Source organism: Arachis ipaensis, chromosome B3 (genome assembly GCF_059453495.1).
Source record: "Arachis ipaensis isolate K30076 ecotype BB chromosome B3, ASM5945349v1, whole genome shotgun sequence".
Taxonomy (NCBI): Eukaryota; Viridiplantae; Streptophyta; class Magnoliopsida; order Fabales; family Fabaceae; genus Arachis; species Arachis ipaensis.
The window spans coordinates 125,458,051-125,484,581 of NC_142438.1; the positions used below are offsets into that span (position 1 = coordinate 125,458,051).

General features: G+C 37.3%; 3 protein-coding genes across 5 annotated transcripts; all 3 read left to right on the forward strand.

The window, feature by feature from the left end:
- The first annotated feature begins 2,906 nt into the window (after positions 1-2,906).
- On the forward strand, positions 2,907-5,890 carry LOC148572368 (callose synthase 5-like). The gene is made up of 9 exons (XM_088507475.1): positions 2,907-3,093; positions 3,213-3,313; positions 4,340-4,461; positions 4,629-4,725; positions 4,838-4,948; positions 5,038-5,166; positions 5,280-5,372; positions 5,490-5,581; positions 5,677-5,890. Exons 1-9 carry the CDS (start codon positions 2,907-2,909, stop codon positions 5,888-5,890), a joined length of 1,146 nt encoding a protein of 381 aa, XP_088363601.1.
- Positions 5,891-5,945: 55 nt separating this feature from the next.
- On the forward strand, positions 5,946-8,124 carry LOC148572369 (callose synthase 5-like). Its single transcript, XM_088507476.1, has 6 exons — positions 5,946-6,083; positions 6,176-6,252; positions 6,350-6,422; positions 6,510-6,635; positions 7,590-7,594; positions 8,070-8,124. Exons 1-6 carry the CDS (start codon positions 5,946-5,948, stop codon positions 8,122-8,124), a joined length of 474 nt encoding a protein of 157 aa, XP_088363602.1.
- LOC107630994 (callose synthase 5-like) lies at positions 7,911-17,495 on the forward strand. Of its 3 annotated transcripts, XM_021119292.2 has the most exons (28): positions 7,911-8,404; positions 8,983-9,035; positions 9,139-9,199; positions 9,296-9,377; positions 9,489-9,538; positions 9,640-9,726; positions 10,303-10,425; positions 10,505-10,599; positions 10,712-10,796; positions 10,865-11,025; positions 11,208-11,331; positions 11,599-11,690; positions 11,809-11,926; positions 12,002-12,153; positions 12,487-12,596; positions 12,749-12,874; positions 12,948-13,016; positions 13,133-13,322; positions 13,418-13,535; positions 13,620-13,739; positions 13,819-13,934; positions 14,007-14,090; positions 14,640-14,752; positions 14,885-15,114; positions 15,327-16,124; positions 16,404-16,454; positions 16,607-16,792; positions 16,976-17,495. In XM_021119292.2, the coding sequence occupies exons 1-28, from the start codon at positions 8,297-8,299 to the stop codon at positions 17,204-17,206; spliced, it is 3,933 nt and encodes a 1,310-aa protein (XP_020974951.2). In that variant the 5' UTR covers positions 7,911-8,296; the 3' UTR covers positions 17,207-17,495. The 3 variants fall into 3 exon arrangements, with proteins under 3 accessions (XP_020974951.2, XP_088364643.1, XP_088364641.1); XM_088508517.1 differs by lacking the exons at positions 16,404-16,454; positions 16,607-16,792; positions 16,976-17,495 and having other exon boundaries at positions 7,912-8,404; positions 15,327-15,736; positions 15,820-15,997; XM_088508515.1 differs by lacking the exons at positions 8,983-9,035; positions 9,139-9,199 and having other exon boundaries at positions 7,923-8,340.
- Positions 17,496-26,531: the final 9,036 nt, after the last annotated feature.

Below are 26,531 nucleotides of genomic sequence, written 5' to 3' on the forward strand. Positions count from 1 at the left end.
TAAGTGATAATGGCGAAAGAAAAAACATAATAAGAATAAAAATGAATAATGTGGACACAAATTTAGGATATAATTGAAAATATCTAACATTTTAAATATGAATTCGATTTTTTTTTATGTATTATTAGTTTAAAAATATGCATAAATAAATAATTATATATTATCATATTAACAGAAATAATAAATTTTTAAATTTATTATTTAAAAATAATTAAAACACATACATCTGACTAAAACTCTTTTACACGCTTAATTTATTAAAAATAAAGTCATGCTAAAAGAAAACACTTTTAACATAAAAAAAAGAGTAAATAGCCATTTCTGACCATAAAAAATTCGGACGCTGATAAAACTGACCATAAAAAATTAAAATTAAAATTATACCCATGTAAGATAAGTTTTGTTCGACAAAAATAATCAATTATTACATTTTTGTTCATAATTTTATAAACACCCCTAACCATTCATCTCCCTTTATCTCTACAACCAATCCCTAACCCTATCAATCTAAGCCCGCTTCCTCCTCCTCTCAATCTAACCCCGCTTCCTCCTCTTCTGTCTTTACTCTCCAACCTCACCATCCCCTTCTCCCACCACCATCCCTTCCATCCCCTTACCCTCCCTTTGCCGTCGACCATTTCAGATTGAACAGATGACCGACTCACAATAAGACGAAAATGAAATTCAAAATTCACCTAGGGATGATGTTGGATTACTTGCTGGGATGTATCATGATTTATCTCAGCTAGATATTGACAGTAATACATACCCATTACTGCTACAAGCTGTATTGCCCCCTAAAGATTAGATCCACCAAACGAAAAACTCAATTCCCTTTCAATGGGTTCCGTTGGAATTCATTGATAAATGTAAGGACTTAAGATCCTTCAAGAAAATTCATGCACAATTATTGACCTCTGCCCTTGTTTCCAATGACTTGGTTGTCGCCAAAGTTGCAAATCTTTTTGGTAAACATGTCACCAATGTTCATTACACCAGCAATTACTTGAAGCAATTGGATTGGAGCTTGAGCTCCTTCCCTTACAACTTGTTCATTTCCAGCTATGCTTCTTCCCACTCATCCAGGGCTGCAATTCTTGTCTATAGATGGGTTTTTAAAAATGGGTTTGAGAGTAAAGACAGAGGAGGAGGGAGTGGGGTTAGATTGATAGGGTTAGAGATTGGTTTTAGAGATAAAGGGAGATGAAAGGTTAGGGATGTTTATGGAATTATGAATAAAAATGTAATAATTGATTATTTTTGTCGAACAAAATTTATCTTATATGGGTATAACTTTAATTTTAATTTTTCATGGTCAGTTTTGTCAGCATCTGAATCTTTCATAATTAAAAATGACTATTTATTCTAAAAAAAAATTTACTAACTAAAATTTCTCGTTGTTGATGATTGGTGAACCGACATTTATACAAAAAAAAAAAGTGGTAGGGGTTAATAAATTTTATGATTTATAGTTATTAATTAATTATTATTAATATTTTTAATGAGAAAATGAATTCTCTTAATTGTTAAAAAAAAATAAGAGTATAAAGTGTGATTTCTAATTCTTCATTACTTTTTTTATATTTATTTTTGGTCCTATTTATAAAATTAATGGTGAGAAATCACATTTTACTCTTTCAATTATTAAAAGAAAATTGAAAAAATTTATTCTCTTATGAAATTTTATCCAATAATATAAAATTACTTATTTTTTTTATAAATTAAATTTTGATCAAATTTTAATAAAAATACTAACTTCTTTTGTTTTTGCAGTAAAAGTTTAAAGATCAGTTTGACTAAACTTTTTAAATAATTTTTTTTGAAAAAAAAAAACTTAAAATATAAGAATTTTTATTAATAACAATTTTTAAATAAGTTATTTTATATTTGAAAAGTTATTATAAAAGTCTTTATTTTAAAATTGTATATTAAATAAGAATGATAAAATAACTTTTAAAAATAAGAGAAATCACATTTTTTTATTTTTTCAAAAATTTTTAAATAATTTTTTAAAAAATTAAAAATTTATCTAAAAAATTGTATCAAACACTATTAATATAATTTTCTATAAGTAAAAGAAGAGGGTAGCTTTCGAAGTTCCCAAACCATCCTAAGTCACACGGGCGAGTCCACGACGATAGCGGGGGCATACTGCATGACGACTGAAGGTTTATAATTTATATTAAAAAAATAATAAATAATAATTTTTTCATAAACAAATATTCGAGCAAAGAGTGACTTGTGACGCGAAGAATAACTGAATAACCGAACGTGGCGTGGGATGGGTTGGTGAAATAAAATGTGAATTAGTTACAAAAAGGGGTGACAAAGAGGAAAACGGACTTCCATTGAAATTGAAGTCCTTCTTCACTCAGACTTCGAAGGGTTCAAACTCTTGTCAACGCGCGCTCACTCACTCTCTCACACTCTTCTCTCTCTCTTACCCTTCACCTCCGAAACGGTGTTCTCACTCTCACATCTATCTCACCGCACTTCTCTCTACACATTTTTCCTCTTGTCTCTTTCTTTCGGATTTCTGTTCTTGCGTCTTGGATCTCGCTTCAAAATATATAATGCGCATACAGAGACTCTACCATCATTCAAAACCACAATGTGATTCTCCGATCCCTTAGCTTTGATCACAGGTACGAACAATAACGCGTGAATTTCTACAATAATCAATCCAAGATTTTATAAACATATTCAAACATTCTCACGTTCTTGGACGGTAGTAACCATTTCTTGCAATATAATGCATATTGATTGATAATTTAACTTGGATTTTGTGTGGGAGGAGTGAATTAAGTAACTGAGTGGTTGAGTGAGAACGGCAGGAAGAAGAGGATACGGAATAGAGAGATAGATCTACACGGTATAAACAGAGCGAGGCACGTACATAAAGAAGAATGTCGCAACTAGACCGAGTAATGCCGCCGCCCACGTTGGTGAGGCGGGGTTCAAGGAGTGCCTCCACCACCTTCAACATGGAGGTTTTCGACAACGAAGTGGTGCCGTCCTCACTCGCCTCCATTTCTCCCATTCTACGTGTCGCCAACGAGATCGAAGCCGAGCGTCCCAGGGTTGCCTATCTATGTACGTAACGGATCGATCATTATAATAATAATAATAGTAATAATAGTGATTTCGTGTTATTGAATTTTGAAATATGATGTGCAAATTAATGTTGCTGAGCGCGTAATGATGATTGGCAGGTAGGTTCTATGCCTTCGAGAAAGCGCACAGGCTGGATCAGACCTCCACCGGCCGTGGCGTTAGGCAGTTCAAGACGCTGCTGCGGCAGCGATTAGAGAGGGTAAGCCTGTAGTTTCATTTGTTTCGATTTTATCAACTGACTCTGCATTATGCATTTCAAGCGTGAATGAGGACTGCTGAGGCTTGAGTATGACTGTATGAGTATACCGTGCGTGAAACAAACACAGCACATGAATGCTCTAATCTCCCTTCATGCAAGAAGTCCATGCATATATTAGATTAAACATCTAGGTATACAGTAAAATCAATTATTAAAATTAATTATTAATATAAAATATATTAAAATATTAAATATATATTAAAAATAAATTAAATAATATATATTTATATATAAATATATGATATTAATTTTAATGTATAAATAATATTTTTAATCAATATTCTTTGGTATCAATAACTTTATTGTGTTTTTGTTGTAGTGCATGCTGTAGTAAGATTATGGCTAATAAATGATTCATAATAACTTGTTGGAGATTTTACTCATTAATGGGAATGAAATCGGTCTCTCTAAAATTATCTTGTTTTATATTTTTAATTTATATTAGAATAATTGAATAACATTAAATATACTAAATTAGTTTTAAGTTACTAGCTCTTTAATATTATTGTATATATAAAAAAAAAGTTTATTCATCTCTAATTAGAAAAAGTTTATTTTATTAGTGATTAATAAGTTTTGTTATTATTTTTCAAATGCTATTTATATGTAGTCTAACTAAGCATATCCACCGCTCAATATTTTATTTGTAGATATTAATAGGTATTCTGTATTTTTAATCTATTTTTCAAAAAGCATTCATTATATAATTTATGAAAAACGATCTTACCTCTTCGAAGAGTTTGTTCCGTGATAGCGATGGGATTCAGGAACTCCATCGGGTTTCTTGGGAAAATTCTTTCGGAATAGGGGAGGTCTTCTTGAGGAACTGAAGCAATCAGCTCTGATCTATTCCCATGAACTGAAAACGGGAAAGGAAAATATTTGTAACGAGCAGCATTTCTTTTTCCGCAGAGAAGAGCTGCCATTTTATTATTACTGTAACTTACATAATTTCTTCAACTCTAGGATAATGCAACTAGTCTTCCCTCTCGAGTTAAGAAGACAGATGCAAGAGAAATCCAGGCTTACTATCAGCAATACTATGAACATTATGTCAGAACTCTTGATCAAGCTGATCAGGCAGACAGGTTACGAGTTTTCGTAGTTCTTATAATGAAGTATGAATTGTGCCTCTTTAATTGTTGCTTGTGGCGGATTTTGTAAGTTGCGTCTGATATGACGTAAGCTTTTACCTCCCCCTCCATGGTAAATGGTTACTTTTTTCATTGCCCCTGAAATCGAAATTGTTTTGCAGAGCCCAGCTCAGTAAAGCTTATCAGACTGCCGGGGTGCTTTTTGAAGTGCTTTGTGCTGTTAATAAGACTGAGAAAGTCGAAGAAGTAGCTCCTGAGGTTGGTCTACGTTCATATCCTTTCAGTTTTTATTTTGTTCTAAAATGGGTGTTTCGTCCCTCTTTTTATCATTTCAATATTCAGATCCTGGAGCGTAAATTTTCTTTTGCAGATTATCGCGGCTGCCAGAGATGTCCAGGAAAAAAAGGAAATTTATACACCTTATAATATCCTTCCTCTGGATTCTGCTGGTGCTTCTCTACCCATTATGCAACTTGAAGAGGTATTGCTTCTGCTGGTGCTTCTCTACCCATTATGCATCTGTGTTTTATTTGGATTGCACTGAGTTCTTGGACTTTCTTTCCTTATTAGGTTAAAGCTGCTGTTTCTGCGCTATGGAACACACAAGGCTTGAACTGGCCTAGTTCTTTCGAGCAACAAAGACAGAGAACAGGAGACCTAGACTTGCTTGATTGGCTTAAAGCCATGTTTGGTTTCCAGGCATGTATTTTGACCAACACGCAATGCTAGAGGAGAATGATTTATTATTCTTTACATTTTTTTTTTGTATAATCTGCTTAAATTTTTATTGCATATGGTAAATTTGTGTGCAGAGGGACAACGTCAGGAATCAGAGAGAGCATTTGATTCTGCTTCTTGCTAATTCTCATATAAGGCTACACCCTAAACCTGAGCCTCTAAACATGGCACGTACCTGTCTTGCATTTGGCTTTGGCCTATAGTTTTTATTCTGCTGTTTCTTTCTATTAATTTATTTTTATTTTTATTTTTATTTTATTTTATTTTATTTGAATGAATTGCAGCTCGATGATCGTGCTGTTGATGAAGTGATGAAAAAGCTTTTTAAGAATTATAAAAAATGGTGCAAATTCTTGGGACGAAAACATAGTTTACGGTGAGGCATAACAGTATATCCATCAGTGAACACTTGTGCTTCTTTTATTAGCTCATAAAATTTAATGGTCACTTTTATCATGTTCTCTTATATAGACTTCCTCAAGGTCAGCAAGAGGTGCAACAGAGGAAGTTGCTTTATATGGGCTTGTACCTTCTCATCTGGGGTGAGGCGTCCAATGTTCGCTTCATGCCTGAGTGCCTATGCTACATATTTCACAACGTGAGTGTACAAATTAATCTGCGCATGGTTCATTTTGTTTGTGCTTGTATCTCATGTAAATGTGCTATCATTGTTTTTCTACTGTAATCCTTGTTTTTAAGTAATGTTTTGCTCTGCTAATAATGGCCAATTCTAACTTCAGATGGCATATGAACTACACGGTCTAATGGCTGGAAATGTCAGCATTGTTACGGGTGAAAATATCAAACCTTCTTATGGTGGTGATGAAGAGGCATTTCTCCGCAAGGTTATAACTCCCCTCTACCGAGTAATAGACACGGTATGCTTTTGTTTTATCAAAGACATTGCAATAGTCAAGTACTTATATTCTCTAGGTCACTACGCCCTTAGTAATCCAGTTAATTAATACAGGAAGCCAAGAGGAGCAGAAATGGAACGGCTCCTCACTCAGCATGGTGCAACTATGATGATCTAAATGAGTATTTCTGGTTTGTTTCCTTTTTGTATTTTATCTTTGAATGACTTTTTGGTCGTCAGTTGTTATTGAATTTATTTTATTTATTTATTTTGTGCAATGTGTTGCAGGTCACCTGATTGCTTTTCTCTTGGATGGCCAATGCGTGATGATGGTGAATTTTTTAAATCGACAAATGATTGGGTATAAGTATACACTTTCTACAAAATTACTTATCCGATTGTAAAATACTACTTATTTAATTCTCAACTTATAAAAATGTAATATTAGGGAAGAAAGGGTGTTCCAAGAAAATCTGGAAAAACAGGGAAATCAAATTTTGTTGAGACGCGATCATTCTGGCACCTCTTCCGCAGTTTTGATAGACTTTGGACCTTTTTTATACTGGGTTTACAGGTATTTTCTTTTTCAATAGAAGGAAACGCTTAAGCCAATATTTTCCTATATTTATCGTCATAATATATAAAAGAAGAATCCAAATTAATATTATAGGAATGAATGACATATAAACTTTTAAGTTTTAACTTTTATATAAAATTTATCATGTCATTTATTATAATATGACTATGTTGCGTGTTTACCAAAATCAGCCATTAAACTTAATTATTAGTATAAAATAAATGTTAAAATATAAATATATAATAAAAATAAATTAAATCACATATATATTTATATACAAATATATTGGTGGTTAATTTTAATAATTGATTTTAGTATACGAATAATATTTTTTATTATAATAATATAAAAAAGTATATATCTTAGAATTATATTTATATACTATCATAAAAAATAACATCTATATAATTAATCTAATATTAATCTCATAATTTTACACATCAAATTATCTAATTTTAAAAAAATTATAGTATAAAGAATATGAGTTCATTTTCATTTTTAAATTCTAAAATTTGCATATTTTATTTAGAGAATAACTTTTATTTTATAAAAATATATTATTTATTTAATTATTTAATGGTTTATATTTTTTAATATTATTTAGTTGTAATAATAATGTTAAAAATATATGATATCATAATACATGAAAAAATGGATGTTATTTTTAATTATTGAAATATTATATTCAATATTTACATTATATCTAATAGTTTCATTTTTGTACTATAGTATTTAAATTTGCTAAATATATATATTAGATGATGAATTTTTTCAAATACTAGAATATGTAATATTTTTATACTTTTATTTAAATTTAATATTAATTTTTAAAATTTTTTAATTAAATAATTTTTATATATAAAAATTAATTCTTTTAGCTTCGCGGAACACGCCGATTTAAATCAGTTGTGGGTAATTTGGTTGCATAATGCTCTGGGATTCTTATTACAGGTGATGTTCATTATTGCATGGGACGAGATTTCACTGATGGATATCTTTCAGAAGGATGTCTTATTTAATCTCTCTAGTATATTCATCACAGCATCCATTCTTCGCTTACTTCAAAGTATGCACATTTACTTAAGTTGCTCTTGTCAAAGTGAACCTATTTATATCTGTTTGGAATCATTAAAAACAACTTTTTTTTTTTATTTTTTTAAATGATCTGGTCAGCCTATTGAAGAACCCTGACATCTGTTTTAGATTGATGAGTTGTTATGCTATCCCATGCTCTTAACCACCCCCCCCCCCCCCAACCCACCTAGAAAAAAAAGGAGATAAACCTTTTCACTAATCATTATGTGGTTGAAGCAGCCAGATTTTTCATTTTTACATTTCCCTTTTCTTAATTTTTTTTACTGTCCTATTTTTCTTCTTCGTATTGTCATAGAAACTTACTATTTCTTGTCTTCATTCGTTATTTTGATTTAGGTATCCTGGACCTGCTCCTGAACTTTCCAGGCTATCATCGATGGAAATTCACTGATGTGCTAAGAAATATTCTTAAAGTCATTGTCAGTCTTTGTTGGGCTATCATTCTTTCGGTCTTCTATGTGCATGCCATCAAGGGTGCCCCTCAAGCTCTCAAGCAGCTGCTTTCCTTTCTTGATCAAATAGAGGGCAATCCACCGTTGTATATCTTTGCAGTTGCATTGTATATGCTTCCAAATCTACTAGCAGCTATACTCTTTCTTTTCCCAATGCTCAGGCGTTGGATTGAAAACTCAGACTGGCACATAGTTAGACTCTTCTTGTGGTGGTCTCAGGTACTCATGTTGTCTTATTCTCTAACGTATTGAACTATTTCTGTTCATTGTTAGATGATATATGTTGAAAAATTTTCGGTTTGTAAGAAACTTCTCATGTAGTTATTTGTTATTTTGAACGTAATGAAAAATTTCAACCTGAGCCTAGAAATCAATGTGGGGAACGGTTTCTTAAGTGAGTATTATTGACATGGAAAAGACTGATCTCTTTCATATGAAGAACATTATGCTAATATTACCTTGTATTGGTAAGGACTGTTCCAGTAGGGATGTTATTTTTAGACCCTACATTGTAATTATCAGTAATGCATACTGACTTGTAGCATGATACTGTCAATTTTCCCTGAACACGCAAATGCTATGAGTCAGTGACTCTTTCAAATGGAGTAGTTGTCATGAATCTGTAGCGCTATTTTCTCCCATATGTTTTGAATACACAAATACTATATGAGCCAGTGACCGTTAGTCATATAAAAAACATATATTTGGCATAATAGACTGGTTAAAGTAATCCCCCCCCCCCCCCCCCAGTCTTTTCTCTTTATTTTTCTGAATGATTTGTTTTTCTCCCCCTGCAGCCAAGGATTTATGTTGGAAGAGGAATGCACGAAAGCCAATTTGCTCTCCTAAAGTAAGTTTCATGCAAACTATTTTACTGAAGTAATTATTGGATTGTCCCCTTGGTTATTGTCTGAAAATTGTCCCATCATTTATGTTCCATTTTTGAATGCCAGGTACACTATTTTCTGGGTCATACTATTGGCTTCCAAATTTGCGTTCAGCTATTTTGTCCAAGTAAAAACGCTACATGTGCAGTACTTGTTACTTATAAACTAAGCTTGTGAAGTTATTGGGCCTTGTTAAGATTTTAACTGCTTTATCTATCTTCAGATAATACCTCTGATTGAGCCAACAAAGTTAATAATGGCCATTAAACATGTTGACTATGGTTGGCACGAGTTTTACCCCGATGGTATTTTCCTCCCCCTCCTGCTCCTTTTCTTCTTTTTTTGTCCCTTCACGATTACCTTGTATTGTAGCATGCTATTCATTTTATTGATCTAATATTTTCTGGTCTATGCAGCTCGAAATAACTATAGCGCAGTTATTGCACTCTGGGCTCCTGTACTCATGGTGCATGCTATATGTCCATGTTTATGTTCATATATTAATCTTTTCACTTGTTCAGATGAGTTATCACAAATTTTATGTCGTTATTTGAATTTTCAATACAGGTTTATTTCATGGATGCACAAATTTGGTACGCAGTCTTCTCAACTTTGTACGGTGGTATTATTGGAGCCTTTGATCGTCTAGGAGAGGTAATAATCAATTTTATCATATTACTAGCAATGTCTGAGGAGTATTTGCGATCAACTAATGCAGACTTGCGCATCTAACTAAAAATTGAACTTATTTAATCAAGATGAAAAATGATTAGGATCCTTTTGGATACATAGTACTGGATCATCATCTTCTTATGTTTTTATGAACTTCTGAACTAGTAAAGAAACTTGGACCTTAATTTTCAGTTATGGACCAAATTCTAGGAGAGGCCACTATCAATTTTATCCTTTCTTTAGCTTGCTATTTCTGAACAGGATTTGTAATAAATAATCTTTTCGACTTTCTACATTTTTGCAACACACACTCACATACTAAAAATCAAACATACAGTAATCAATTTGAGAAATTTAAAGGAGCAATTTGGAGACATATGATACTGGATAATCATTTACAACAGTTTTATGAATTCCAAAGTCTTCAACTTGTTGATAAACTTGGACTTTCCTCTTCATTTAAGGGTGAACTTGAGATGGGAAAACTTTTTATGGAATAATCAGCTCACAGTAATGCTGTGATAGTCAGTTACTGTTGTTATCCATTTGGTTTTACAGATACACACTATGAGCATGCTGAGATCACGGTTCCAGTCATTGCCTGGCGCATTCAACACATACTTGGTTCCTTCCCAAAAGAAGCAAGGAAAGAAATTCTCTTTCTCAAAGAAATTTGATGAGGTCTACTACATTTTCATTGCTTAGTACATTAAAAATAAATCTCTTTATTCTCTTCACTTCAATTTCCATGCTTGTATAGATTTCTGCTAGCAGAAGAAGTGAAGCTGCCAAATTTGCCCAATTATGGAATGAAATTATTTGCAGTTTTCGTGAGGAAGATCTCATTAGTGATAGGCAAGGCCTCAAAGCATATGTCTTTAGTTGCTCTTACCTGGCTTCTATTACTTTCTCCTTGATCCTTATTTGCTATGCTCATCACTTATTACTAAGTGCTTGCATAATCCAGGGAAATGGACCTTTTGCTGGTTCCTTACTCTTCAGATTCTCGACTGAAAATAATTCAGTGGCCACCGTTTTTGCTTGCAAGCAAGGTCTGTATAACTGGATTTTAATATTTTTATGTTTGACCAGCTCATGTTATTGACTGTAGCCTTTACAGATTCCTGTAGCTCTGGATATGGCAACTCAATTTCGAGGAAAGGACTCTGATCTTTGGAAGCGCATAAGTGCAGATCAATATATGAAGTGTGCTGTGATCGAATGTTATCAATCTCTTAAACATGTTCTTCATGATTTGGTTGTCGGGGAAAATGAAAAGAGGTATCATTAAGGATTCTTTTTTCTTTTTTTTCTTTTTTGTGCTGATACAAAGGATCATTCTATACTTCATATAAGCTATTTGTTTTTTTTTTCTTAAGTACACATGTGATTGAAGATGCCTTATGAAATTTCATTAAAATTGAATCATTATCAGCACTTATGAATTTATTGTGCTGGAACAGGATAATTTCCATCATCACTAAAGAAGTTAAGAACAACATATCAAAGAATACACTTACTGCCAATTTCCGAATGAGCTTTTTACCTTCCCTTTTTAAAAAGTTTGTGGAGCTTGTGGAAATCTTGGTGAGTCATTTAGAGAATATGCATCTCTAATCTCTATTCTTTCTTATATTCGCCTTTAGGCAACAATAACTGTATTTGGTCACATTTTTTAACTTATTGAGAGAGACATATACTCAGATTAGTTATTGGAGTCAATCTAAAGCTTAATTTTCAATTTTTTTTTCTCGCATCTCAGTTATTGTGAACTAATTTTTCTCAAACTAAGTATTAAGTTTTTTATTTAAGAGATAGTATTTGGAAAACTTGTGCCATGCTTTCTTATCACAGAAAGATGCGGATCCATCCAAGCGAGGTACAGTGGTAGTTTTGCTGCAAGACATCTTAGAAGTGGTTACTGATATGATGGTCAACGAAAACAGGTTTGTTTCACTTAACTGAATTGAATTTCAAATATGTTAGTTATTAATTAATATGATAACAATACTTATGACTCTTCCATTAAAATTAACAATATCTTTTAATTGTGTTGCTCATAAGTGAGTTGGCAGAACTTAATCAAAGTAGTAAGGATACTGGACGACAAGTTTTTGCTGGTACTGAGGTAAAACCTGCTATATTGTACCCTCCTGTGGTTACAGCACAATGGGAGGAACAGGTACTTAATAATGAAATCACCATCGATTTCTTTTTTCTTTTTCTTGATTAAGCAATGATGATACGGTTGTTTCAGATAAGACGTCTTTATCTATTATTGACTGTGAGGGAATCTGCCAATGAGGTTCCAACAAACGATGAAGTACGGAGAAGGATTGCATTCTTTTCCAATTCATTGTTCATGGAGATGCCACGTGCTCCACGTGTCCGGGAAATGCTCTCATTCAGGTCTGGTGCAGTTTCCTTAATATTCGGCCACAAAGATATATGTCCATCTTGTTCATAGGGAAAATGAGGCTCTTATTGTGCACACAAAACTACGCAAATTAAATGTCAACATCCTCGCAGCTAAGCCATGTCTATCCGTGTTATATGATGTTTACTTTATCTGTGATGACTTCAACTGTTGAAGGATTATCAGATATCTCAAATATCAAGCATAAAATCTTTGTTAAGTTGTAGGATATTTTTATTTGTCAAGGAGCTAGTGATGCATAAAATTCAAATGGGATGCACTCTAAGGCTGTGTTGTGCTTATGGAGCTCTTTTTCTTCTCTTCAGTGTCCTAACGCCATACTATAGTGAAGAGACTGTATTTTCTAAGAATGACCTTGAGATTGAGAATGAAGATGGCGTGTCAATCATATATTACCTGCAAAAGATCTTCCCTGGTTAGTGATAATTCACAATATAGCTTTGACTGTATTCATTCCATTTTCCTTTTTTGGGTACATACTGTATTTTGATAAGTGAGGGTTCAGTTCTCACTTTAAAAACAAACCCCACTATTCTCCATTTTGATAATTTAGTAATTTTTTGCCAGATGAGTGGAATAACTTCATGGAGCGACTTGAATGTAAGAAAGATAGTGAGGTATGGGAGAAAGATGAGAATGTATTGCAGTTACGTCACTGGGCGTCGTTGAGAGGACAAACTCTTTGTAGGACAGGTACATGATGATGACTCCCCTTCCCCGCCTCTCATACTGGATTTCATCGACTAATATTTTTCACTTAATATAGTTAGGGGAATGATGTACTACCGGCGGGCTATAAAGCTCCAGGCATTTCTTGATATGGCTAACGAACAAGGTGATATTAAGCGTTTTTTTCAAAATTTCCTCACTTATGTATAATCCGCTAGAAAGAAAAAGTAGTAGTTATCTCCCCAAGATGATTTCATGATTTTTTCACTGTCACGTGGGCAGAAATACTCGATGGCTATAAAGCTATTACAGTTCCATCTGAGCAAGATAAAAAGAGTCATAAATCCCTATATGGCAATTTAGAGGCCATGGCTGACATGAAATTCACATACGTTGCTACCTGTCAAAACTATGGGAATCAGAAGCGCAGTGGAGACCGTCGTGCAACAGATATCCTAAATTTGATGGTTAAGTATGTTCTCCTGTCAATAAATTAAGTTGTGTTTCCTATATCCAGTATGATGGTGTATATTTAGCTTTAATTTCCCAAATCCACTTCATTTGTAGCAATCCCTCGCTTCGTGTTGCATATATTGACGAAGTTGAAGAAAGAGAGAGAGAGGGTGATAAAGTACAGAAAGTTTATTATTCTGTACTGATCAAATCTGTAGACAATCTTGACCAAGTAAGAGCATCTTGATATAAAAAGAAGTTTTGTTAATTACTGGCGGTTACTTTAGTATTAATTACTTTTGTATCTTCTCCGAAGGAAATATTTCGAATTAAACTTCCTGGTCCGGCAAAGTTAGGAGAAGGAAAGCCTGAAAACCAAAATCATGCAGTTATTTTTACCAGGGGGGAAGCTCTTCAGACTATTGACATGAACCAGGTAAAACATTATACATTTTGAAACTCGTTTACGGTTATTTGGGGCATTTTAAACCAGGGCATTTGAAAATTTACTCTAGGATAACTACTTAGAAGAAGCTCTGAAGATGCGTAACCTTCTGGAAGAATTTCATGAGGATCATGGAGTGCACCCACCTAGCATTTTAGGTGTACGTGAACATATCTTTACTGGCAGGTGATGAACTACTTTGAGCTTACACATTGCCATCTTCAGATCCATATTACTTAATTTCATGACCTGTTACAGTGTCTCCTCCTTGGCCTGGTTTATGTCAAATCAAGAAACTAGCTTTGTCACTATTGGTCAGAGAGTTCTTGCAAGACCCCTGAAGTAAGTCTTTATTCCCCCCCCCCCCCTTCTCTCTCTCTCTCTCTCTCTCTTAGTGATTACATTATGTTTATGACAGGACAAATTGGTGATGTGTAATCCATGTCACGTACTCCATTATAGTAGGAGAATGCTTGGTTGATGTAGTAGCAGTTATTAACTTAACTGTTTAAAGTGCTTGTTTTTCCTGTGAGATAACTAAGCACCTCCTCACAAGCACATGACTATTACTGCTTCACAAATTTAGGCAACATTTTAACTGAAATCAACTCTAAATTTAAAGCATTTAAAATTAATTTATCCAGTTAACTTATTCAAAGTATAGTTAATCCTATTTTATCTTACTGATGAACTTTGTGCTTCCTCCCTATGTCTTGTTTGATTTTCTTGTTTAAATGACATCTCCTCTGCCATTTGAACGTTTGGAGACAATAATCATCAATATCTTCTACATTGTTGCAAGCAAAGAAGGAATTTGGGGGTGGAAAAAGGGGAATACATGTAATACAGAATACACATCATCCAGCTTATGATTTAGTTTTTCGATTGTAGGGTTCGGTTCCACTATGGTCATCCTGATGTTTTTGATAGAATTTTCCATTTCACCCGTGGAGGATTCAGCAAGGCTTCTCGTGGCATCAATTTAAGTGAGGATATATTTGCTGGTAATGCTTTTGAAACATCTTTTTAGCAATGACTTATCTTTGTTTCTTTCTTCTTATTCTATTTTATCTTTTAGCTGGTATGTATTTGATATTTCTTTATTGGCCTTGTATCGTATGGCTTTGTCTATGTAGGATTCAACTCAACACTAAGACGTGGAAACGTTACTCATCATGAATATATCCAAGTTGGAAAGGGTAGAGATGTTGGCCTCAATCAAATTTCTCTTTTTGAAGCAAAGGTGGCCTGTGGTAATGGAGAGCAGACACTAAGCAGGGATATATACCGGCTGGGGCATCGATTTGATTTTTTCCGAATGCTATCATTCTATTTTACAACTGTTGGATTTTATGTCAGCTCTATGGTAATGCTTAATGCTTTTGTTTAGGATTAATCAGAAAATTATCAAACATCTTTCATATAAAATAAGTCCAACTAATTTAAATAGATTATGGAAAATATACTTCTGCTCACTTGCCTATATAATTTTCAGTTTTACACACCCTAAATCTTATCCTTTTTGCTTAATTAGCTAACCCTGCATCTAGCACTAACGTTTTCTTCTGGTAATCACAGGCAGTGTCCCTTACAGTTTATGCTTTCCTATATGGAAAACTCTATCTGTCATTGAGTGGATTTGAAAATGCAATAGTTAAACTGGCAAGGAGAAGGGGCGACGATCCACTAAAGGAAGCAATGGCTTCACAAAGTCTTGTTCAGATAGGCCTTCTAATGACTCTGCCCATGGTTATGGAAATAGGACTAGAAAGAGGGTTCAGAACTGCTATAGGTGACCTCATAATAATGCAGCTGCAGCTAGCACCCGTTTTTTTCACTTTCTCACTAGGATCGAAGATGCACTACTTTGGGCGCACTCTGTTGCATGGAGGGGCAAAGTACAGAGCAACTGGGCGTGGTTTTGTAGTTCGTCATGAGAAGTTCGCAGAGAATTACAGGATGTACTCGAGGAGCCACTTTGTAAAAGGGTTAGAGCTTGCTGTCTTGCTTATGTGTTATAAGCTTTATGGATCAGCAGCTCCTGATTCAACTGCATATCTTCTTCTCTCAGGGTCAATGTGGTTTTTGGTTTGTTCCTGGTTGTTTAGTCCTTTCCTTTTCAATCCATCAGGATTTGAGTGGCAGAAGATAGTTGAGGACTGGGATGACTGGACAAAATGGATGAATAGTGGAGGTGGTATTGGTGTTCCTGCTACCAAGAGCTGGGAATCATGGTGGAATGAGGAACAAGAGCATTTGCAATTCACTGGGTTATTGGGGAGGACTTCGGAGGTGATTCTTGCCCTGCGTTTCTTTGTCTATCAGTATGGAATTGTGTATCATCTAAATATAGCTAGAGGTGACAAAAGCATCATGGTAATTATGCTTTCCAATTCAATTTTATTTTACATTTTCATGTCAAACTCTTAGCATCTGGACCTCAGGGCTTAATTGCTTTAACACATGTTGGACGAAGAAACTCCTTGGTTATAGGTGAAGTTAGTCTTTTATCGAAAACACCCTCCCTGTTTACCCAATATAAATAAATAAATAATTCCCTCCCCGGTGAACAAAGCAGAAAATGGAAAAGAAATACTAAACACAAACACAAGTTTACATATAAAGGAGATCTTTCTAACGTTCATTTCTCTCCAGGTTTATGGTCTGTCCTGGCTAGTCATAGTAGCTGTTATGATCATTTTGAAGGTTGGTATTTATTGATATATGAAAGTTTGTTTTGAGTTAGTAGAGAATTTTTTACCATTGAGCTTAAAATAATTAATAATTTCATTATTAATAAACAGCTTGATAATTATCTTAGTAATTAACCCGTGGCATACCGGCATCTGAAATTGCAGATTGTGTCTATGGGTAGGAAGAAGTTCAGTGCTGATTTTCAGCTGATATTTCGTCTCCTCAAACTGCTTTTGTTCATTGGAAGCATTGTCGCTCTAGTCTTGATGTTTACTCTACTTAGTCTCACAGTTCAAGACATTCTTAGGAGCCTCCTAGCTTTTTTACCAACAGGATGGGCACTTATACAGGTGATTTGTTTTTAGTGGTCATTGGCTCTTGCTTTGTCTGCTCATGCTGAAAATATATTTGATTGCCTCAAAGTTATTGCTGTTTATATTAAATCCCAAAACCATGTAAGCCGACTTGATTAATTTATGCAATCAGAGAAGATTCTCTCGTGATTTATGTTGCTGTTATCTTTATATGAGCAGATATCTCAAGCATGTAGGCCATTGGTGAAGGCAATTGGAATGTGGGGGTCCGTCAAAGCTTTATCAAGAGGGTATGAATACGTGATGGGATTGCTTATCTTTGGACCAGTGGCCATATTAGCTTGGTTCCCGTTTGTTTCAGAATTCCAAACTCGGCTGCTATTCAATCAAGCGTTCAGCCGAGGACTTCAAATCCAGCGTATTCTGGCGGGTGGAAAGAAGCATAAATAATCCCTTGTAACATACACAGGATAATACCAAACAATACGAAAGACGACGGTACCATATCTCAGGTACCAGGTTTAGGCAATTATAACAGCAGATATCAACACTGAGATTGTACAGTAGAACTTAGAATTAACCTTAGGCAGCAGCGATGTTATGTTGTACCAACAAAAGAAAGTGCAGTGGCATATATAATTTTGCGATATGATAGTCTCTCAAGTTCATCTAGGCCCAAGTAGTTTCGATACAATTTTTTTTCATCTTCCTGAGCTAATAATAGCTGTTTCAGTTTCACTAATCCCACCCAATTCCTTTTATCATACCAATTGTTTAAACGAAGTGGTTATGAATTCCATCTAACTATCTATTTTTATATTTATTATATAAAAGTTGATGTCAATATATTATAAAATGAATTTATGACATTATTTTTTATAATTGTCCCACGTCAATTTTGTATAGATAATAATTTTATAATTTTGTAAAATAAAAATTTTTTATATAATAATAATTAAATATAATACATATTATTACTCTATTAAATAAAAAAATAACAGTTAAATATAATTAGTTTCTATATTAAAAATATAATAATAACAATTTTTGTTTACTATGCATATATTCTAATATATCATTATTAATAAAGTATATTTATAATATTATACTACATTTTTGGTATTCTTGTTTTCAATTATTTTTTTCTAACTTTTTTTTAAACTATTTTCAAATACACTAAAGAAAAACTTTAAAATTACACTATACAGCACCACCAATTTAAAAATATCAACAAATAAATATAATTTATTTTTCAAAGTCTAAATAATTTTTTATGGAAAATATTCCCATAATATATAAAAAAAAACTTATTTTTTTAGAATTAATTATATTTTATTATAAAATATATAAGAAAATTTTTTATTATATAAAAATATTAGAAAAAACACATAAGTTAATATTTAAGAAGATAGCCATCTTTGAAAGACTTCTGTTGTTATATATTTCTTTGTTTTTTTTTTTGAATAATTATATTGAATTATATACGAATCACAAATATTTTTATAAATAAGTAAAAAAATTTAACATTAATCCACATATTATGTAATTAATTCTTAAATAATATAATACTTTTAAATTTATATTATGTTCCAAATTCGATCTCTGGGTCCTCCCACGGAACGGTCACTGAATCCGATAGTCCCAGGATTGGGCCATCCTCACGGCCCAAAATGGATTAATAACTTTCAAAATCTTAACCCAACATTCAAATTCAAATTCCTCCCTTATCTTAGCTAAATAGAGATAAGATAAAATAACTACCACCAGCTATATAAAGGGGAGCCAAAGGCCCCTTCAGGTACGTTACTCATTCTACATGCATATATCTCTTAGATCTATTCTGACTTGAGTGTCGAAGTGTCTTTGCAGGTACCCACCCTCATTGCTCCAGTCAGACAATCCAATGACCATCTCGACTCGCAAGTCTCCGATCCGTCTCAACCCGTACCAGAGACTTCTAGTACATTGGCGCTGTCTATGGGGATTGCTAAGTCTTGGTGGCATGACGGAGAATCTCGAGGAGCAATCCTCAAGCCATCACCACGACTCAAACCCGCGAAGCCTAACACCCGAACTTCGGGATAGCATCCCCCTACCCGAGCACCCGATGGCCTAGGAGAAAAAGCAATCTAGATAATCCAAAAGCTTGGCCTCATAGTGCAAAACCTCGAAGGTCGAGTCACGTCCAAGGAGCGATATCGTTCGGAACACGCAAGCCAAGCAACCTCCAGGATCCGATTGCATTGTGAGATCAGGAACGACAGGTCACCCGAACAACAACACGGCAAACGATGCAACCGAAACGTCTCCAAAGATCCGGAATGCCAATGCAACAAGGACGACTGAAGACACTACCGGGATGCCAAGCGAACACGAAGCGAGCATGTGATAATGGGAGCCACCCCATTCACGGAGAAAATCCTGAAAGCCAAACTTCCAAAGGTCTTTGACAAGCCCACTGATATGAAATACGATGGGACGAGGACCCACAGAAGCACCTCAGGGCCTTTGAGGCCAGGATGAACCTAGAGGGAGCCGCCAATGCAGTTTGATGCAGGCCTTCCTGGTAACTTTCACCGGCCCCGCGATCAAATGGTTCAACGCCCTCCTAACGGCTCCACAGCCAGTTTTGATGATGTCTCCAAAAATTTTATGGCACAGTTCACCACTAGGATTACCATAGCAAAACATCCGATCAGTCTACTCGGAATCACTCAAAGACAAGATGAATCTACGAGGAAATACCTCGACAGGTTCAACGACGAATACCTAACGATTGACGGACTCACAGATTCGGTAGCCAGTCTTTGTCTGACCAGTGGCCTTATGAATGAAGACTTCCGGAATCACCTTACCACCAAACCAGTCTGGACCATGCACGAAATCCAAAATGTCAGAGAGAATACATAAACAACGAAGAGGTAAGCCAAGCCGTGGCCGCCAATAAACAGTAGCACAAAAACTCGTAGCAACCCACCACCAAAAGATACCCCAAAAGAACACTTCAAATGCGTTGCCCCTAGCCATCCGTCCAGGGTAGGAAAGTTCATGAACTACTACCCCTATTTGTCCCTATCACAGAGATCTATTACCAACTAGCAAAACGAAGCATCCTCCCGAAGGCGCGACAACTAAAGGAACGGACAGGCGGCAACAAGAGTCTATACTGCGATTACCACCGAGGATACAGACATAAAATCCAATATTGCTTCGATCTAAAGGACGCTCTCAAACAAGCCATCCAAGATGGCAAACTCCCCGAATTCACCAAAATCATCCGAGAACCCAGGAAAGCTAAAAGAGAAAGATCACCAGAACGCGAAGGATGCAACCCCAAGATGATACGACAGGCACCCTAAGAGAGTCTAGGGATCGACCCCACCATAATAGTAAACGTAATCACAGGAAATGACGCACTAGAAAGGTCAAAGTTAGCACTAAAAATGGATCTCAAAGTCCTAGCCATAAAAAATCAAGCACAAACTCTTTAGTTTCAGCAGCCATCACGTTCTCTCCCGATGACTGCCAACACGGCACCTCGGTGGAAGACGCCCCCTTCGCCATCTCGGCAAGGGTCAGGACTGGACTGGTGAAAAGAATATTGGTCGACACCGGAGCTGATTCCAACATCCTCTTCAGAGGAGCCTTCAATAAGCTAGGTCGCTGATATGAAAGTCTACAAAGTCACCGCAATAGGGTGACCGAAATCGGGGACAACTTCCTCAAACTGGACAGTTCCATAGTGTTATCACTAACCATCGGAACTGGAAGCCAGAGGAAAACCATGCTCTCTGAATTTGTGGTCTTCAAGGATTCCACCACTTACGACATCATCATCGGAATAAAGACAATCAACAATCTATCCGCCGTCATCTTCACCAAGTTCCTAATCATGAAGTTCCAGGCCGACAATGGCACCATCAGAACAATACAGGCCCTCTGCAAGAGATCCCAAGACGCGGAAGGCATCTTTCCCACTGACCTCGGCGCACGCCAAGACGGGCAACCCCGACTAGAACCGGAAGGAGACATGGAAGAACTGCAAATAGGCAGACCAAGGGTGAATTCACATTCATCAACAAAAACCTACCCTACGACCTAAAAGGCGACCTGGTTAAGCTTCTAAAGCAAAATAGGGACCTGTTCGCATTCACCTCGGCCGACATGCTAGGCATAGACCTTGATCTAATGTCTCACCATTTGACTGTAGATCCAAAAGGCAAACCAGTGGCTCAGAAGAGAAGGAAAATGTCCCCGACCGAGCATCTAAAGTCAGAAAACAAGTCAAAGTCCTGCTCGAAGCAAGCTTCATCCAAGAAATCCACTACACGACCTGGTTGGCCAACTTTGTACTAGTTAAAAAGGCAAACATCAAGTGGTGAATGTGCGTCGATTACATGGACTTGAACAAAGCTTGTCCTAAAGACGGCTTTACGCTACCAAACACCGACGGACTAGTAGACGCCACCTCGGGACATCAGTAGCTCAGCTTCATGGATGCCTACTCCAGGTAAAAACAGATACCCATGCACCGGCCTGACAAGGAGAAAACTGCGTTTGTAACTCTCGATTTGGCACGTGTTGTTACACGATCAAGCCCTTCAGGTTAAAGAATGTCCGGGCCACCTACCAAAGGCTCGCCACCAAAATCTTCAAATACCTCTCCGAAACAAAGCTAGAGGTTTACATTGATGACATGCTTGCCAAAACCCGAACTAGTGACGAGCTCATCGGCGACCTCGAACTCATACTGGAAACTTTGAACAAACACCAAATGCGCCTTAACCCAACAAAGTGCACTTTCGGGATGGAAGCTGGGAAATTTCTAGGCTTCATGATCACTCAACGGGGGGGTAGAGGCAAACCTGAAAAAATGCAAGGCCATTTTTGACCGAGCGATTGGCCACCTTTTCTCACTTCCTCGGGGCCTCGGCCCAGAGAGCCATCCCTTTCTTCAAACTCATGAAAAAGGGTATAACCTTTAAATGGAACTCGAGTGCACTTCAAAAAAGTATTGGCAGAACCCCCCCATACTCTCCAAACCCAGAATCGAGGAGACGATTTACCTTTATTTATCCATAACGGAGGAAGCACTAGCCACAACGCTCATCCGAAAAGACGAGCAAAAAATACAAAGTCCTGTGTACTTTATAAGTAAGGTCTTCCAAAGTGCAGAAACATGCTACTCCAAACTTGAAAAACTTGGCTTTCCCTACTCTCGGCGTCCCAATGCCTTCGACAGTATTTCCAGGCCCACCCCATCACGGTCCGAATGGACCAGGTGGTTAGGCAAGTACTGCAGAAACTGGACCTCGCAGGATGGATGCTTGCATGGTCCGTCGAATGATCACAATACCAAATCGGATTTGAGGCCAAGAATGCTATTAAGGCCTAGTCCATGGCAGACTTCATAGCCAAAATAACCCCAAAAAATGAACCCGTAAAAACCTGGACGTTCCATGTTGATGGCTTTTTGAACACCAGCTCAAGAGGAGTAGGAATAATACTAGAAAATGAGAATGGAATCACCATGGAACAATCCATTCGATACGAGTTCCCGATCTCTACCAATCAAGCCGAATATGAAGCCTTCCTAGCTGGACTGACATTAGCCAAAGAAGTCAGCACAAAAGTGTTAGAGGTCTTCAGCGACTCCCAAGTAGTCATTAACAGAGGCTATCAAACACGGGACCCTTTGTTACAACAATATCTAGCCAAGGTGAAAGAACTGGTGGTCGAGTTCGACAGAGTAACCGTCCAGCACATTCCCAGAGAATGAAACGCAAGGGCCGACTAACTCTCAAAACTGGCAAGCAGCAAATTAGTCCTGGGAAATCGATCATTGATTTAGGATTTTATGAAGACACCGTCTGTGTCGGCCACAACCTCGGTCGACTTCCCAATCACAAGCCAGCACTCCCGGACTTTTGCAATTCTCCAATACCTCACTAACGGAAGCCTACCTAAGGATCCTAAGGAAGCAAAACGCATTAAACAGGAAGGAGCAAAGTACACCACGATAGCAGGGCAATTGTACAAGCGTGGACTATCACAGTCCCTCCTTAAATGCATAGAACCCGACGACACAGACTACATATTTCGCGAAATTCATGAAGGGTGTTACAGCCATCATGTCGGGGGGAAAAACCCTGGCTCAAAAGGTTATCCGAGCAGGGTATTTCTGACCCTCCATTATAAAAGACTCCCTCTAGCTAGTCAAACACTGCGACAAGTGCCAAATCCACGCCGACCTCCACTAGGCCGTCCTCCACCAACTCAGCATCATAACGGCAGATCGGCATTTCGAAACCTGGGAAATCGACTTCGTTGGTCCCTTCCCCATGGCTCCCAGACAGCTCCAGTACCTCATCGTCACCATTGACTACTACACCAAGTGGGTCGAAGCCGAGGCCTTAGCCAATATCACGGCCCCCAGTGTCAGAAGTTCTTCTGGAGACAAGTTATAACCCGATTTGAAATCCCTAAGATCGTGATCTCGGACAATGGGACCTAATTCGTGGACAAACGATTTAGGAAATTCATGGAAGGTCTCGACAGCTCACAGTAATTTAGTTCGATAGAGCATCCACAAACAAACGGACAAGTAGAAGTGGCCAACAAATTAACAGTAAAGGGCCTCAAAAAGCAACTAGACGAGGCCAAGGGCTTATGGGCTGAGGAACTCGGATCCATCCTCTGGTCGTACGGACTTCCCCTCAAACCTCAATTGGAGAAACCCCTTTCGGCTAACATACGGCCTAGAGGTCGTCATCCCAGAAGAAGTTGGGGATCCCAGTCCATGGAGAACCATGGGAGAAAACGACGAAGAGGCAGAGTGGGACCTCGCGGATGAGGTCAGGAGCATAGCACATCTATGGGCTCTAAAACAAAGGATAAGCCTAATGTACAATCATAGCTTGGTACGATGAGACTTTGGACCAGGAGACATCGTCTTACGATGAAACGACACCGGTCCCCCTACCCCCAGAGAAGGGAATCTCACGCCCAATTGGAAGGGCCCCTACCGGATCAAGACGGTAATGGGGAAAGGAGCGTATAAGCTCGAACGATTAGACAGGACCGAGCTTCCGAGATCCTGTAATGCCACTAACATGCGGCGCTACTACACGTAGGAGCATCTCCCAAGCGACAAGAATCAAGGTCGTTTAGATTATCTTTTATTTTTCTTCATTTTTTAAAATTTGTTTACTATTTTATCGCATATTTTCCTCATCGGGAACTCTTTCCTACCCATATAGGGAGGTTTTAACAAGGCCTAAACTTTAAATAAAATTCATTCTTTTTACATATATTCTGTCTCCAAAGCTTTGCCCTAACCGATGGCACGAACACACATGGCTACCCCCGGAGACCGATCACCCGCGAGGCCAAAACATAGATATCCACAAAACCAAACAAGTACATAACACGGCCCACAGGTCAACTATACGCACGGCCCACCAAGAGGCCACAAAAACATTCATAAAACCAAGAAAGTGGCCTAAAATGGCTTCAAAATAAAACAAAAAATAAAATAGTAACAGCCGAACAAACGGCTTACAAACCAACAAAGAAAATGTTATGCCAAAAATGGCTTACAAACTTAGAAAAATTACAAAAATTCACTCCAAGTCCACAGTTTGGCCATCCTTGACGATTCGAAACGCTCCCATACAGACACATCCACACCCAGAGCAAGGACCAAGGCTTGAGCCCTCACAGCCTCCTCGGCATCCGAAATCGCACCCTTGATATCCTCCAGCAACATCCCCTTCTCCTTCTTCAGCCTCGCCACCCGGCCTCTCAAATCCTTCGCCTTCGCAAGCAGAATGGCAGCCTTAGACTCGGCATCTGAGGCCCGTTTGCGTTTGCCTGCCAGCTGAGTGAGAAGCAAAGTTTCTACCTCAAAAAGACAGAGCAGTTCGGCCTCAGCATCCTTGTCGGCCTTCAGACGAGCCGACTCTGCCACCTCCAGCTTCTCCTTCAGCTTCCCAACATCTGCCTGGAACTGGCAAAGCCTTCCATCCAACAACCCCACCTGGTCTAGCATCGGCTCCGCCTTCCAAATGATAACATTGGAACGAAGGAGGGCCCGGTACACTGACTTTGCCTGGCCGACGACATCACAGTCGTGAAAAACTCCTTCGTATCAGAAAGGAGGTGCTGATCAATGAAAGCCGAAGCATCAAAACTCCGTTCCATCATGGAAGGCACTACCCTCTCCTCCTCTACATTCTCCCCGCTACTCCCTTCTGCCATTCTCCTCTGCTTCCTACTCGCCTCGGCAGGTGAAACCACAACAACCTCATCCTTGACCCCAGTGGCAACCGGCCTGAGCGAAGCAACACCACCTGCCCCGATCAAAACCAGGTCCTGAAAAACAGTTCGGGAATCCGCCAGAAGTTGAGACTGAGGTGTCGACGGCAAACCTTCCTCACCCTCCTCCTGGGCTATGTCAGCTTTCAACCTCACCAAGTTAGTTAACCCGCCTGCCATTTGAATTGAAAAAGCAAAAATAAAAAGCATAAGTCTCAAATCCGAGAAGCAAGGATTTACCAAAGGAATCATTTAAAAACACACACCAATATAAGCCTGGCACATCTCTGGATCACCCATGACGTCCCGAGGATTCAACGGCCGTTCTCCAAAAATTGACCACAAGACATCGGCAATGTCTTTATTCTCGGGAGAGAGCCCCTCGTAAGTAACACGCGTCAAGTACGACGCACCAGTGATGCGTGAGCATCTTTCCTATCTTTTCCTAGTGAGTTTGCATCTAATTTGTTGAGTTTAATTAAGAATTAATTATATTTTAGCCACTATGGATGCTATTTTGAGTTTTGTGCAATTTTATTTATTTTAGGTAGCATTCGGATGGATTTGATGAAGTTTCTGCAGAGAAAGAGAAGAAACCAAGAAGATGACCAGCGAATACCGACGCGGACGCATGGCTCACGCGACCGCGCGGAATGGAGGAGATCGCAATGACGCGATCGCGTTCCTGACGCGAACGCGTGGACTGGAATCTGCACAAATGACGCGAACGCGTGGACAACGCGGACGCGTCACGTGCACCATGTGCAGAAAACGCAGAAAAAACGCTGGGGGCGATTTCTGGACTTTTTTAACTAAATTTTCAGCCCAGAAAACACAGATTAGAAGCTGCAGAATGGACAGAACAAGTGGTCCCCACCCATCAATTGAAGATCTGTTAATTAATTCAAATTTAAATTCAAATCTTAAATTAGGAAAAGATATTATTTTAATTTTTAGTTTTAGATATTAGATTTTTAAATTTATTAGGATTAGTTATAAAAGGAGGAAGCTTTCCTTCCTTTGTAGAGGTCCTGGGGAGGATCCCATTCCATCCCAATTTACATTCCATATTCCATGAGCAACTAATCATCCATTGTTAAGGTTAGGAGCTCTGTCTATTTGTATGGATTGATTTTATTACTTTTTCTATTTTAATTTATGTATGGATTTATATTTAAGAATTGTTTTCGTTCTTTATTTTATGAATTTGGGTGGAACGGAAGTATGACCCTCTTTCTAAATGCGTTCTTGTATAACTTGGAAAAGCTCTTTACTTGAACAACAGCTTGAAAACATATTCTCCTAAATTTCTAATTTATCTGGATTTAATAGGATACGTGACATATAATCCTTTTATGTTTGGGTAATTAGGATTTTTGTGGCATATAACTAGAATTGAACTTCACCCCCTAATTGGAATTAATTGACCAAGGAATTGGCTGTTAATGAATTTTAGAGG